The following is a 13,797-nucleotide window of genomic DNA, read 5'->3' as shown; positions in this document are numbered from 1 at the left end:
GCTCTTCACCCTCTCAATCAGGTGGCGGTGAAAATCATAGACAAGGCTCAGCTCAACTCCTCCAGTCTTCAAAAGGTGAGTCTGACCCTTCCTCCTAAAGTTTAATGGGGTCGAAATACAATTTCAGAAGTTTACTGCTGATTTGTTTTCTTTAACTCTCCCACCCGTGTTAAGTTGTGTCTCTTCCTGTTGCCTCACAACTTTTAAGATCCAAAGCCTTTTCTCTGTAGAGCCCATGGCAGCTAATTATAGAAAATTAGACTCCAATACTTCCTGAAGTAAAGAGTTAGTCAGATATGGGGTTTGGTGGGGGTAGTTTTCAACCACGTTTTACTCGTGTGTGCACAAGCTTGAAATATTTACACTCCACATCATCTGTTTGCTGCAAATTGACATCTTCCATCTCCCTTTTCAGCTATTTCGGGAAGTGAGGATCATGAAGCTCTTGAATCACCCAAATATTGGTAAGCTTAACTGACAGACAAATCACCATAAGTCTCTCAGCTTGAATCTCCATTTTTCTGGTTTTGGCTGCGCCCACTGTTTTTTTTTTTTTTTTATTGTTGGGTTCATTAATCCTCCTCCAAATGTCAGTGTTTTTCTGTGCAACTGTATTTGGTGAGCGTAAAACCCCTTGGGAATAATCCAAATCAAAATGATTTTTAGTCTTCAATCCAGTATACTTACATTGCCTTTAAATAAAGCAAAATGTGTCAAATGTTTCTTACATCTCTCTTTTTTCCCTCTTGTCCTCGTGTAGTGAAGTTATTTGAAGTCATTGAGACAGACAAGACGCTCTACTTGGTGATGGAATATGCCAGCGGAGGTCAGAGCTCTCCCCAACCCATTTTAACCTCATTTCATCTACGCTGTTACACGTTAAATGTGTTTTCATGTCTGAATGTCCAGCTATTATGTAAATGGTCCCACCGCATAGACCTCATTCCATAGGAAACAGTGAAACACACTTTGAATGCCATACAAATCACATTCAATCATGAATTTTCAATTTTGAATTTATTGACAGCTCTAGTTTCATTTTATCAGTCACCTGAGGATGTTTATTTTATACGCAAATTATTGCTTTATAGTTAAGTACCAGAGGCTGTGTTCGTACCAAAGCCAGACTTCTAGCTTACCCTCTCAATTTTATTGCAACTGTTTCTTTTCTAACCGTGACTGTTGTTCCCCTTCTTGGTTTGCAGGTGAGGTGTTTGATTACCTCGTAGCCCACGGCAGAATGAAAGAGAAAGAGGCTCGAGCCAAATTCAGACAGGTGAGAAGCTGCACATTTGGTTGTTACATGTAATCCATAGCTCCGTAGGGGCTGTAAACGCATCAGTAGTGTTTTGGGTTCCTCTTTTATATGTGCTTTCTTTTCTACTTTTAAAATGTCATGCCTTGTTCACATGATGGTATGGCTCATCCGATCAGTCGATCCTCTCAAGGAGTCACATTTGTTAATCTTGATGCTAATACCTGATAGGAATGGTTCTTAAAAGTTGCTAAAGTTAATTCCAGTCACTTTGTGTGTAAGCTAGTGTTGATATAGAAGTACGTGCTGCTTATGCGTGTGTGCAGATTGTATCAGCGGTGCAGTACTGCCACCAGAAGTGCATTGTCCACAGAGACCTCAAGGTACACGAGATAATTTTCACACTGTATTTTATTGCATTATACTAATGCAGATTGGATTTCATCCCTAAATACATGATCATTAAAGATTCTCCTTTGCTTGCAGGCAGAGAACCTGCTCCTGGATGCAGATATGAACATTAAAATTGCCGATTTCGGCTTCAGTAACGAGTTCACACTGGGCAACAAGCTGGATACTTTTTGTGGCAGCCCTCCTTATGCTGCCCCCGAGCTCTTTCAGGGAAAGAAGTATGATGGGCCGGAGGTGGATGTCTGGAGCCTTGGGGTCATACTATACACACTGGTCAGCGGTTCTTTGCCATTCGATGGACAGAATCTAAAGGTGAGCACAGACAAATTAGACCGTGTCGACAGCTTTGACAGAAATGCTGAATGCTTGTGTTTGTGTGTTCGTAGGAGTTGCGAGAACGGGTTTTAAGGGGCAAGTACAGGGTTCCCTTCTATATGTCGACCGACTGTGAGAACTTACTGAAGAAATTACTCATACTCAACCCAACCAAGAGAGGGAGCCTTGAGGTTTGAACATTCATAAATACTTGCATAAGCTAAGTCTTGACCTTTAAATATTGTGTAAAGTCTGGTCTACATTGCAGCTTATTCTGGCAAAGCCGATATTGGTGTTTCTTCGATTTTAGGCACTTTATGTCTCAGAGGTTTGATTTGAAACCGATTATGTATAGATTTGATTGTTTTGATCTTAATATGTGTAAGTGTATCATAAAACTGTGAATTCAGTGAAAATTGTGAAATCAGTTCAACAAACCAGAAGGTTAAATAAACTATATTAAGATCTGTTGATGTATTTGATGTATATATTAGGGATGTTCATTTCCGTTATTTTTCCTAACCAAAGACCGAGGCTCGTTAACAGATTATTAGCCATTAACCGACAAGACTATTTTAAATTAGAAAGTATCAGTGTCTGTGACCCGTAAAAAATACTTGCATATGTTTCCCGGGGATTGATTGTACAAAAGCAGCAAACAACAGAACTGAGGATTCACATGGTCATCATATCACATCATGCACCTGAAGCGCTTCTGTGAAATGAATAAATAGGCTTATACAAGAAATATATTTTTACTTAAATAATAAGTTAAGAAAATGGACGAAAAATGCAGTTTTGGTTCATTTTTGTGCTGCACGAAAGGAAACCAGAGGGCAGGAAGCGGCATCCTATTTTTTCCATTAAGCTTATTTTTCACACAGATTTGTTTTTATTGTGAATTTAGGCAAATGAAAAGCAAACCATTTACAATTCAGATTATCTTTATGACTGTAGGGAGTAGTTGCTCCTTCCACTCAAGTGATTGCGCTGGTGCCGCATGCACACACAGTTAAGCTTTGCTACCTTGACAATGCAGCCTGTTCATTATCATAATGAAATTCAGTCAGTCAAACATATGGGGAAAAAACACACTGCTCAGTTTAAATATGTAGTCAAATCAGTGCCGTTAAGTGTTATCACCGTACCACCGTGATGTTATGCAAAACATATTAGATATTGGAACACGAGTGAAGTACATAATAAATAATAATTTGGCTTTCAAATACGTCGTGAATACGGAAACATTTTAATTTGTGGTTTCACTTTCATTTTAGCCTAAACTTAATTTGTTTTGGCTTGTCTTTTATATTTCTATAACTTCTGAAAGGCCTATTTTTGGTTTTTGTTCATTTCTAAAAACTGTTAATTGAAATGATTTGTTGTGGAGTTTGGGAGAACTAAAATAGTATAGCTATGTTTACAGTTCATTGTAATGTTTGCAAACATTTCGTGTCGGCATTAAGCCCATTTCTGAATGAAATAATAAAATACAACTTATTATACGCCACTTATGTTTTTTTTTCTCTTTTCCTAAATAAAGAAACATTTTATACGCATAGCATATTTTAACCATGCAGCAAACCTTTTTAAATGTATTAATAAATAGTTGAATAAAAGAAGTGATTTTTAAGGTTTGTTAATGGTTAACCGGTTCAAATGAACATCCCTAGTATATATGTACATCAAAAATTTGCTTTAAATTAGCTTATTGAATATTGTATGCAAAATTCAGGGCCATGAACCTCTCAAGTTATGGCAAATCCAGTGATCAGCTTTGCCTGTGCAGCTACCTGTTACCTGGTAAAATGATAGACTTTATATAAACCTTTATTCCTGGAAATTACATAAAAGCCATCTGATCAGATCTGATGATTTTAGCCAGCTTTTGCTATTTTTGTGTGCTGTGTGCATCAGATTGTTCACGGGCGGTCTGTGGGCGTACAGTCTGAGGCTTAGACTCTGTACAAACAACTGTTTGCAGATTGATGTGTTTTCTCGGAATAATTCAGCTTTTCATCACCGTGTGATGTGATTTTGAAGTGCTGCCCTCAGTTGACTGTCCGTGTACCCTCTTCAATAAAGGCCAACTATTTTATTTAGCATCATGCTAATTTACACCAGTGATCCACACTCCATTATGATCTCTTTACTTTGTGTCCTTTCCTTCCTTACGCTTAGCAGCAGATCATGAAGGACCGCTGGATGAACGTGGGCAATGAGGACGACGAGTTGAAGCCCTACATTGAACCCCAACCCAACTACAAGGACCCTAAGAGGACAGGTCAGCACCCCAGCAGTGCAGGGGATTGGAAGATAGGTGGGGCAGACGTGGCCTGGGGCTTTAGTGATGGTGGTGGGTGGGGCTTGAGAGCTGGATGGATTATGATTGGGTAATATATCTTGGTGATGGGACTGAATCTGAATTCCACACATCAGCTCATTTGAGCCTCTTTATTTGTGAGTTAACGCAACAACCCAAGTTTTTCCTGCTTTATAACACTTGTCTGTTTTCTTGTCTCCCAACAGTGTGTGGTTTGTGCAGGATTATTGTTTTCTTTAATTTTGATAGTTGTTACTTTCAAAACGAATATATTTAGTTGTGTTGCTTATACATGAGGTTAGTGTTGTGTAATTAAAATATGAACTATTAAAGGTTTGGTGCATCATTTATCTTGCAGCATTTGTGCTGCAGACATGAATGATGCCCTAACTGGTATTACATCTCTAAGGAATCAGATTTTTATGATCAGTGGATTGCATTCTAGGAGGGATCTCAGCCATATATAGTAACCAGAATATTGTAGAGACATGGTTGATAGGTTCTTTTGGCTTGAGCTGTAAGAAATCACCAACCCAAACACCCAGCACACCTTAGAATGCACACAGCAGTTACCCATGATACCCTAGCATCGTGGCTATAGTTTATGACACTGAATATAAAATTCTAGGTCAAGATGTTGTGGTCAAGCAGGTAAGCTGTTTTTCTAATTATTTCACTCTTTTGTCTGTCCTCTCAGATATTATGCTACGGATGGGATACTCTCTAGATGAAATACAAGACTGCCTGATCAAGCAAAAATACAATGATGTCATGGCAACTTACTTATTACTGGACTATAGGAACTCAGAGGTATGCTACTCTAAAGATCATGTGAATATCTGGCTGTTTGTGCATGTAGAACTGTAATAGCTTTTGGTTTTGTTGTGTTCGGTTTTATTTATTTATTGCTTTTTCCATTTTTTAAAATAGTTTCTTTGTATAAATTAGTTTTTCATTGTTCTTTTTTGTTCTGTTTTCTATTTTTGTGTGTTGTTTCTTTCCTTTTTTATTTATTTGTGTATTTTTTGGTTCTACTTTAGTTTGTTTTGTTCTGTTTTGTTGTTGTTGTTCTGGTTTGATTTCTGTTAAATTTATTTAATTTAATTTAATCTTTAAAACTGTAACCTAATAATTGATATACTCATGTACATAATTATATTTTGAGAGGCTTCATTAAAAATTACACGAATAATTACACACATGAGTACCTGACTGTACAGTTCCTGCTTTGGGAATGGCCGTTGTTTTAACCATAGTAGAGTAAAAATGCAAATTTAAAGCTCAAGCAAAAGTACCATTTTTCTTCTTTTTTCTTAGATGGATGAAATATCAATAAAGGCCCGTCCAGCCCCTGACCTCACAAACAACACCCAAGCATCTCCTCATAAGGGACAACGCAATACCTCCAACCCAAAGTCCCGCAGACCCACAGACCAAAGTACAGCATCATTCTGCTGGTCATTAGCCACCATAAGCGCCGGCTGGTTTGGTTTGTAAAGCTCAGATGTTTTCCCTCTACACTGCAGGCTCCTCTGTTTCCACCAAGCGTCCTCAGGGTGAAAGCAAGCACATCAGTGGTTCATGCAGCTCCAGTAAAGTCCCTCCCAGCCCGCTGATCTCCGGAGACCATAAGAAAACTCCTACCCCTTCCACTGTGAGTACAGAGCCCCCTGAGGAGCCGATGACTGATACACAGCACGGGTGTGATCTCACGTCACTGATCTCTCTGTGTGCTCTTCATGTGCCATATAGAACAGCATCCTGTCCTCAGGCACCAGCCGCAGCAGGAACTCGCCAATCACTGAGAGAGCCACTCTGGGAGTACAGAATGGCAAGGACAGGTACTGCCACATTCCTCTTTATGTACAGAGTCTTCGTTTCATGCAACGAATAAAATGGAAGCACCCATCAAACTTGGATTAACACAGTGGATTGGTGTTAAAAGTATGTGTATATTTAGACCGCTTGGAAAGCTTCTCTGCTCTCGACTCATTTTGTCAGGCTGCTGTCCTGCCAGCATGGGAAACATAATCCTGTTATGTGCACACATGCATTCACACATTGACAATCGCACACATTCAAGAACACATTCAAATGCAGCATGAAGCTGAAATCTATTCAGCTAGATTTGCAATGCCTTTAAGAATTTAGAATTCGTCCAAGGATTAAAAAAAAAAAAAAAAAGTATGTAATCATTTGAGAGCTCAGCAGCTTGGGTTCCTTTCAATACAATAAAATAATATTCTGAGTTATTTTCAATTTACTGTCTTTCTGTGGCATGCTAAAGATTAAAACTGGCAATAATTTATGACACCTCTTTCAGGGAAACTCCTTAACAGCTATATGCTTGCAGTTGCAGCACAATAAATCAGTGTTTCAATTATCTCCATTTGAAAACTATAATTGGAACGCTTAAAAGTTTAGACGTCTGTTCGAAAGTTTGAGGTCCGTACAGTTTTTATGTTTTTAAAAAAAGTCTTCCATTCTAATCAAGGTGGCCTTTATTTAACCATAAATACAGTGTAACTATAATATTGTAAAATATTATTGAAATTTATATTCTATTTTTTTGTGTTTTAGATGTCATTTATACCTGTGATGGCAGAGCTGAATTTTCAGCAGTCAATATTATACTCTTCAGTGTCACACAGGTTAAAAAGAACAGCATTTATTTGAAATAGTTTTTTCTAAACATTTATAAAAATGTTTTTACTGTTACTTTTGATCACTTTAATGTAACCATGCTGGATGCAATTATTATTATTATTATTTAAATCATACTGACCTACTTTTGAACAGTAGTATGTTAGTGTAAGAATATTGTGTTGTAGAATCTCTGACAGTAAACAGTAAATCTGGTTACTTTTAGTAAATGCAAGTTTTTGTGAACTCTGCCTAGAAAAGTAGTTCTATCCCAGAAAGATGATTTGGATAACGGCACCATTTGAGCAGACAGTGGAAGTGCTCTTTACAGAAATATGAGCTGCATGTCCTCTTAAACCCTCTGGGCAGAATGCCAACTATTGTAACTGCATTAGTTCATTTTTACAAACTTGGGGACAGGTGGGAATTATTGTCTGTGTAATCGACAGAATGCCGCAGATGCATTTGATATATATATCCTACATTGTAAACTTCCCAGAATATTTCTCTAACGATTCCTAGTTACGTTCACAGAAACCAACTTTTTTTTCTCTCTCTCTCTCTCTAAAATATGACTTTTTTTAGATGGAGTAAAACCTGCCCACAGTCCAGAGTAGAGTGTCTTATTGGAGATGCCTTCACTCAAATAATTAAAGTTATTTAAATATACACATTCATAGAAATGTAGTCATGTAGAAATCATAGAATTTGCCCGACCCAAATAATCAGGTTACACAGAAAAGAGATGCAGGAAACCGAATGATATGGATGTTGAAGTCTGCTTGAGGTGACAATCCATAGCACAGTCAGAATACTGATGTGGAAAGAGTTTTATATGTGTGCGCAAGGTCAGGTTGCAGAGCAGCAAATACAAATACTGCCACCAGATCACCCTCACAAATGCATCAGATGTCTTTCGTCTGCTTTTATTCCGTATGTATAACGATCGGTTTGATAAACTTTACCTGTTTAATAATTAAGGTACTGTGAGTAGCTTTTAAATGCACATCATGCCCTTGAGGCTCATTTGATCATTATTATATCTCGATTTTGATTCTCACTGAGATGGAGTGAGCTTTCCAGCAATAATGCAAGTTTTATCCAACTTTGGCAAACTTTAATGTATATAGATATAAATGGCATCCAAACCTGCATTATCGCATTGCAGCATTGTATTTTTATGTCCTGGTGTGTGCTTTTGTCTTATTCCATCCCTTTCTCATCCAATCCCTCCATCTTTGCTGAGTCTAACCTGTCTGCTTTACAACCTCACCCATACCTCCCTCCACTCTGTACGTGGGGGGCGTCCGCACATGGGGGATGTTGTGATTCGTCTTTCCCCTAGCTTGAACACTCCAGGGTCCCGCGCCTCCACCGCCTCAGCGGCCGCGGTCCTCGCCGCCTCATCCTACACCCGTCACCACAAGTCTTTGTCCACCTCTGCCCACCCCAGTCCCCCAGACCTCCATGCACATCGCCCCAGGCAAGTCTATTCAGATGGGGATTCGACTTCAAGAGCCAGGGACGAACCAAGACGTATAGATTGCTTGTTTTAAAGCAGAAACTTTAAACGTTTTTTGGGGGGGTTTGAAATACATGAGATCCGCAGACGAAGTACCAGATACGTCAAGCAAAGAGATGAGAAGGCCATCTTTTTTTTTTTTTTTTTCAACTTTACCTACTTTTCTCACTCGTTATCCGTCACAATAACACGCCGTTCCCACTTTCTCCTCCGCATAAACACACATTGTTCACAACACACACCTGACCGTCTGTTCCTTTCTAATTCATAATGCACATGCAAGCTTTAACTCATTGTCTCATGTGTTGGGTTGCTCTGCTGCCCCATTGTTCTTAACCCCTTCTTTTCTTAACCCCTTCTTCTCCAGACGGTGCATTCATATCTTCTAAAACCTCTCACTGCTTGCGTAACCTTTAATAAAGTCGTTTGTGACATCCAAGCTTGTGTCACAGACCGTTGTGTGAATGCTAACAATGGTTTTGTCTCCCTCCCTGAAGAGTTTCTTTGAGTTTTTTTGGTTTTCTGTTGTTGTTTGAGTCTCATTTTTTGTTGGTAATAGCTGCATGATAACTGTTAGGGGTGATGTGTGTTAAACAGTGTTAAAATACTTGTTTTTGGTTTAATGTAGGTAGACTCAAGTTGTCCTTAAATATTAAACACTGTAGCACTTTGAATACATTGTATTAGGGTGTTACTGTAAATCTGACCAATAGACGATTAGTTTTACACTACTGTTCAGAAATACAGTAAACACCTTTATATGGTAAAATATAATATATAATATAAATTGGAGTTTTTAAAGGTAAACTTTTTTTTTATCAATTAAATAAAATCATATATCGGCCACTAAACAATGCATTACCAGTGCATTTTGTAATAGTAAAAATTATTTTTGAAAAGGTAATTTTTCCTGTTCTGCAGAAATTACACACTTCACATTTAACACTTACTAATATATTAACCTATTGTATTGTTTTGTAACATTGAAAAAAATATATGTATCAGAAATGTGGTCCTCGTGTGGTTTAAGCCCTGTGGCTTGTCACATGTCTGGCATGGTACACATAGGGCTGATGCTGGATTTATACTTTCACACGCAAGTGCATGCCTGGGTTTTATTCCATCACTTTTTGAAATGAACCTCAAATTAATTGTAGGTTTTTTTCCACAAGGATAATTTGTCTGCCGTCAGTGCAAGAGCTGCAGTTGTTAGCATAATGAAATGGCCTATTCATGCTTTTGTGCCTGATTATTCATGTTGCTCTCAAGCAGCTTACATTGGTTTGTATTGATGGCTGCAAAAGTTGAGTGTTAACTTAATCTCTTTTAACCTTTGCAAACTATTTGTACAAAATAGCACGGCCAACCAGAAAGCACCAGTGGTGTCCCCCTCAGCTCAGAACATAAACATTTCCTCAATGGCTGACCGTACCAACTTCTCCAGAGGGGTGACGAGCAGAAGCACTTTCCACGCCGGCCAGCAGAGAACCACACGAGACCAGCAAGCCTCAGCGTACAATGACCCCTCAGCCTCCCCCTCGCTTTCCCATGGCAACAGCCAGGTGCGCCGTACTGGGACAGGCATCTTCAGCAAGTTTACTTCCAAATTTGTACGCAGGTGAGTTCATGATCCTTCCACACGGTGACAGTGTTACTTGCATTTACTTTAAGTGAACAGTTAGGAATACACATGCACGCATTCTCATGACTCACCAGTGCTCCCCTCTTTCAGGGCGAGATGGTTTGGACTGGCACTGTTTTTTATGGCTAAGATCATGAACTCTGAAACAAAGGGCTGCTGGAGCAGAGATGGTTTTAAGTGTGAAAGATGCTAACTGAAGGATTACTAACATATGAAATCCAGGGTTCCCACGGTCAGGGAATCAATAGAAATATCAGGGAGTGATTTCCATGCCTAGAAAAGTCATGGAAATTAATTGCATCGTCATTTTTTTTGTTTGTTACATAAACAAAGGTTGATCTTTGTCCAGCAATCAAGAATGACTTGGAAAATCCTGAAAATTTGAGAAAAGTTGTGGGAACCCTGCAAACCGGACCCTAATCTAACATCCATCATTCATGCAATGCATTTACAATTCAGTTTCCTCAGCAATCTTAAACGGCCCTGTGTGACTTAGTTTAATCCATATTCTTTAATCTGACTACAAACCCTGGTGCCCTTTTCAGTGCCCTCAGCTAACATTAATGGTCAAAACCTTTCATAGGTTTCATAAAGAACCCTTTTTAACCTCTTCACCTTTCAGCCAAACAGGATGTAGTTAATCTTTGAGCGATTTTCCAATGGTTCATGCACATGTGAGAAACACCATTTTTCCCTTTTTCTCTAATTCTTTTTTTGTAGAAATCTCTCATTCAGATTTCCCAGAAGGTAGGCATTATAACGCTACCCTTGCGTTTTCCCAAGACAATGTCTTTTTCCTGTCTTCTATATTCCTTCTGTGATGTCTTGTGTCTTGAACCAGCATTTATTTTTGTTCCACATGCATATCTTTTCGTGGTATTATTCTTTACTAATGCTCTGCGTCCATTGCCTGACTCACTCCTCTGCCAGCCCTCTCTTCCTCCTCCTCGATTGCATCACATCCTGCTTCTCTCTCATATGAACTCATGGAGTCCGGTCATGTACATTGTGCCGCAGATCTTGTGAAATGGTCTCCCTGTGCCCTCGTCTGTGCTGTCATCATGCAACATGACTACACTCCAACAATGCAGTTAAATGATAGTGTAACACAAGTTTTATAGGTCTTTGTAGATTGTTTCTAATTACACCATTGTACAAGGACTGATAAACTTTTGATAAAACATTTCATAAACTCTGATTTTCATGATTAGGTTCCATTTAAAGGTTACTGTACATCTACTAAAATACTGTCAAACATACAGCTAAATCTACAGTGCCAAAGTAAAAAACAAAAGTGTTTTACTTCAATTGTGAGCTTGCACTCAAATTAAATGTGATAAAAGATATCTATGAATAGACATCAACACCTCTTTAAAATTAATAGTGTACATATTTGGTTAAAATCGATTCCCTATTTTCATTTTCGAAACTTTTTTTGGTTGTGCAATCGATTTTCGAACTAAAAGTGACAGCCCTAGTCGTAAGTATGTTTGTTCAGCGCAGTCAGAGAAATAATTTAATTCCTTATTCTGGTCTATTTTTGCCGAAAGGTTTAGGTCAGGTAAGTTCATAGTTAGCAGGTAGAAGCACACAGCCAGGCAGGGTCGATAGAGAATGTCAGTCGTGTCTTCATGCTGAGGGTTGTAAAAGGGTGACACCTGCTTTTCTCCTCTTACGGTCTACTGCTTATTCTTATAATGCTGCACTAAAACGGACGTGCTGCTTTTGTCCCTTCGTTCTTGTGCTGCGCTGTTTTGGAGGTGGCTGGTCTCCCCGTCCGACTGTATTATTCAACACACACCTCACTGAAGTCACTTGTTCAGCTGTACAATACACAAGTGAGAAAATGAACTAGATGCTAATTTTTACACTTGATGTCTGACAGACAAGTTTGAGAAGTTAAGTTTAGAAGGACCACTTGTAGTTTTGCTCTAGGCACTGCACTATACTATGAATTTTGATGTTAGGTTTCAAATAAGATTTGAAATTAGTTTGAATTCCTTTTGGGGTCATTTAAAATGTTATATGCTCTTAAATGACCAGACTCAAATCATGTACACAAAGAAAATTCAAACTTTCATTTTGACACTGATATTTGCTGACCATTTGGAATATGAATATTTAAATCCTAGTTTTGGTGTAATAGCATTTGTCTAATTTTTTTCAGGCGTTTATGCTTAATACAAAGTGGCTTAAGTGAGTGTGTGTGTGTTGATCCCGAGGTAAAGAGTTTAAAATTAAATGCTCAAGAAGGTGGTGAAGGGACTGTAAAAAGATGCTTTATGGGTTTTTTTAAGATATTTTAAGTTTTATTACATCTACATGAACAGGACTAGTACTTAGCTAGCAGAAATAAGAGAACTTGAATTGAGGGACTAAACTTGTTGGTTTTCTTTGAGGAGTCCGTATGAGGGAGAGGGTCGAGATGAGGCCAGCAGGTGAGGACAACGAGTGACTAATAAAAATCATTTATCTACAAAGCGTACTTCTCAAATCACTGAATCATAACTTAATTAGAAATGTTTTATAAAGTTGAGTGTGGAGTCATTTAAAGCTTAAACCGAGTATTTTTTCTTTTGAATCACTGGATGACTTGAAAAATTAGACAATCAAATGTGCTCTACCGTTTTAAAGTTTGGGGTCAGTACTCAAAGTATTTTATGTTCACCAAGGCTGCATTTATTTAATACATAATACATTAACAAACAATAATATTACAAACTCTTTGGTGAATAAGGAATTCAAAGGAACAACATTTATTTGCAGTAGGGATTTTTTGTAACACAAATGTCCTTTAAACAATTTGATATGTCCTTGTTAAAATAATTCCCTAAAATTTTACTGACCCCAAACTTTTAAACGAACTTTCAAATGATTGATTTACATGCAAGAATTTCTTAGTATCTGAAAATATGTAATAAATTCATTTTAAATTTCAACACTTAAACAGAGTTAAAGGGTTAGTTCACCCAAAAATGAAAATGAGGCTGCATTTTACTTACCCCCGATGCATCCTAGGTGTATATGACTTTATTCTTTCAGAGTTATATAAAAAATTTTCTTTTTTTTTTTTTTTTTCAAGCTCCATAATTGCAGTCAGTGGGTGTTGCATTGCTTTAGTCCAAAATACCTGAAATAAAAAGCGTCCTTCCATTTAAAAAAAAAAAAAAAAAAAAAGCTCCAGGGGGTGAACAAAGTTCTCCAGTAGCGAATTGATGCATTTTTGTAAGAAAAATGTCCATATTCAAAACTTAATCACTTGAATGTAGCTTGTGCTCTCTGTTGTAAACAGAAGCAGTTCTGGGGGAATTACATGAGGTCAGCTTTGCGCATGTGCCACTCAGAAGTGATGCAGGTGAGATGTAGAGAAGAGGTCAAAACAAAACAACAGTCACTAATTTAGAAGTACAAAACATGGCTTTGTAAAGAAGAATGTAAGAGAATTTCTATATAAGCCAAAAGGAGACTGGTTTTCCTTTTCTAAAGTAATAAAACTGCATCTTTTGATCCTGTAAACAGTTTTCACGAGACTCACCAGCGCATGTGCAATGTTGACCCTAGGACGTCATCCGCCCCGGGAACGCTTGTGTGTACAACTGTTGGTGCAAGCTAGATTAAAGTGATTATTACGTTTTGAATATGGATATTTTTCTTACAAAAACGCATCATATCACTACAAAAAGTCC

The 13,797-nt window shown here is 38.0% G+C and overlaps 1 protein-coding gene across 15 annotated transcripts in view; it reads left to right on the top strand.

The window, feature by feature from the left end:
• Positions 1-13,797, top strand: part of LOC113064151 (serine/threonine-protein kinase MARK2-like) — a 28,670-nt gene that overhangs the window by 12,930 nt on the left and 1,943 nt on the right. For 2 of the 15 annotated variants that reach the window (XM_026234759.1, XM_026234747.1), the window contains exons 3-18: positions 22-75; positions 416-464; positions 761-826; positions 1,206-1,276; positions 1,582-1,638; positions 1,742-1,978; positions 2,053-2,172; positions 4,163-4,301; positions 5,002-5,114; positions 5,622-5,742; positions 5,831-5,958; positions 6,057-6,145; positions 8,293-8,430; positions 9,827-10,087; positions 10,832-10,858; positions 12,511-12,549. In XM_026234759.1, the coding sequence (XP_026090544.1) occupies positions 22-75; positions 416-464; positions 761-826; positions 1,206-1,276; positions 1,582-1,638; positions 1,742-1,978; positions 2,053-2,172; positions 4,163-4,301; positions 5,002-5,114; positions 5,622-5,742; positions 5,831-5,958; positions 6,057-6,145; positions 8,293-8,430; positions 9,827-10,087; positions 10,832-10,858; positions 12,511-12,549 (1,709 nt within the window). The other 13 variants (XM_026234754.1, XM_026234748.1, XM_026234761.1 and 10 more) reach the window with 13 other exon arrangements.

The sequence above is a fragment of the Carassius auratus genome, chromosome 46, assembly GCF_003368295.1.
Source record: "Carassius auratus strain Wakin chromosome 46, ASM336829v1, whole genome shotgun sequence".
In the NCBI taxonomy this organism is placed as follows: domain Eukaryota; kingdom Metazoa; phylum Chordata; class Actinopteri; order Cypriniformes; family Cyprinidae; genus Carassius; species Carassius auratus.
The sequence above is the reverse complement of the archived record's forward strand: the minus strand, read 5'-3'. Positions and strand labels throughout refer to the sequence as shown.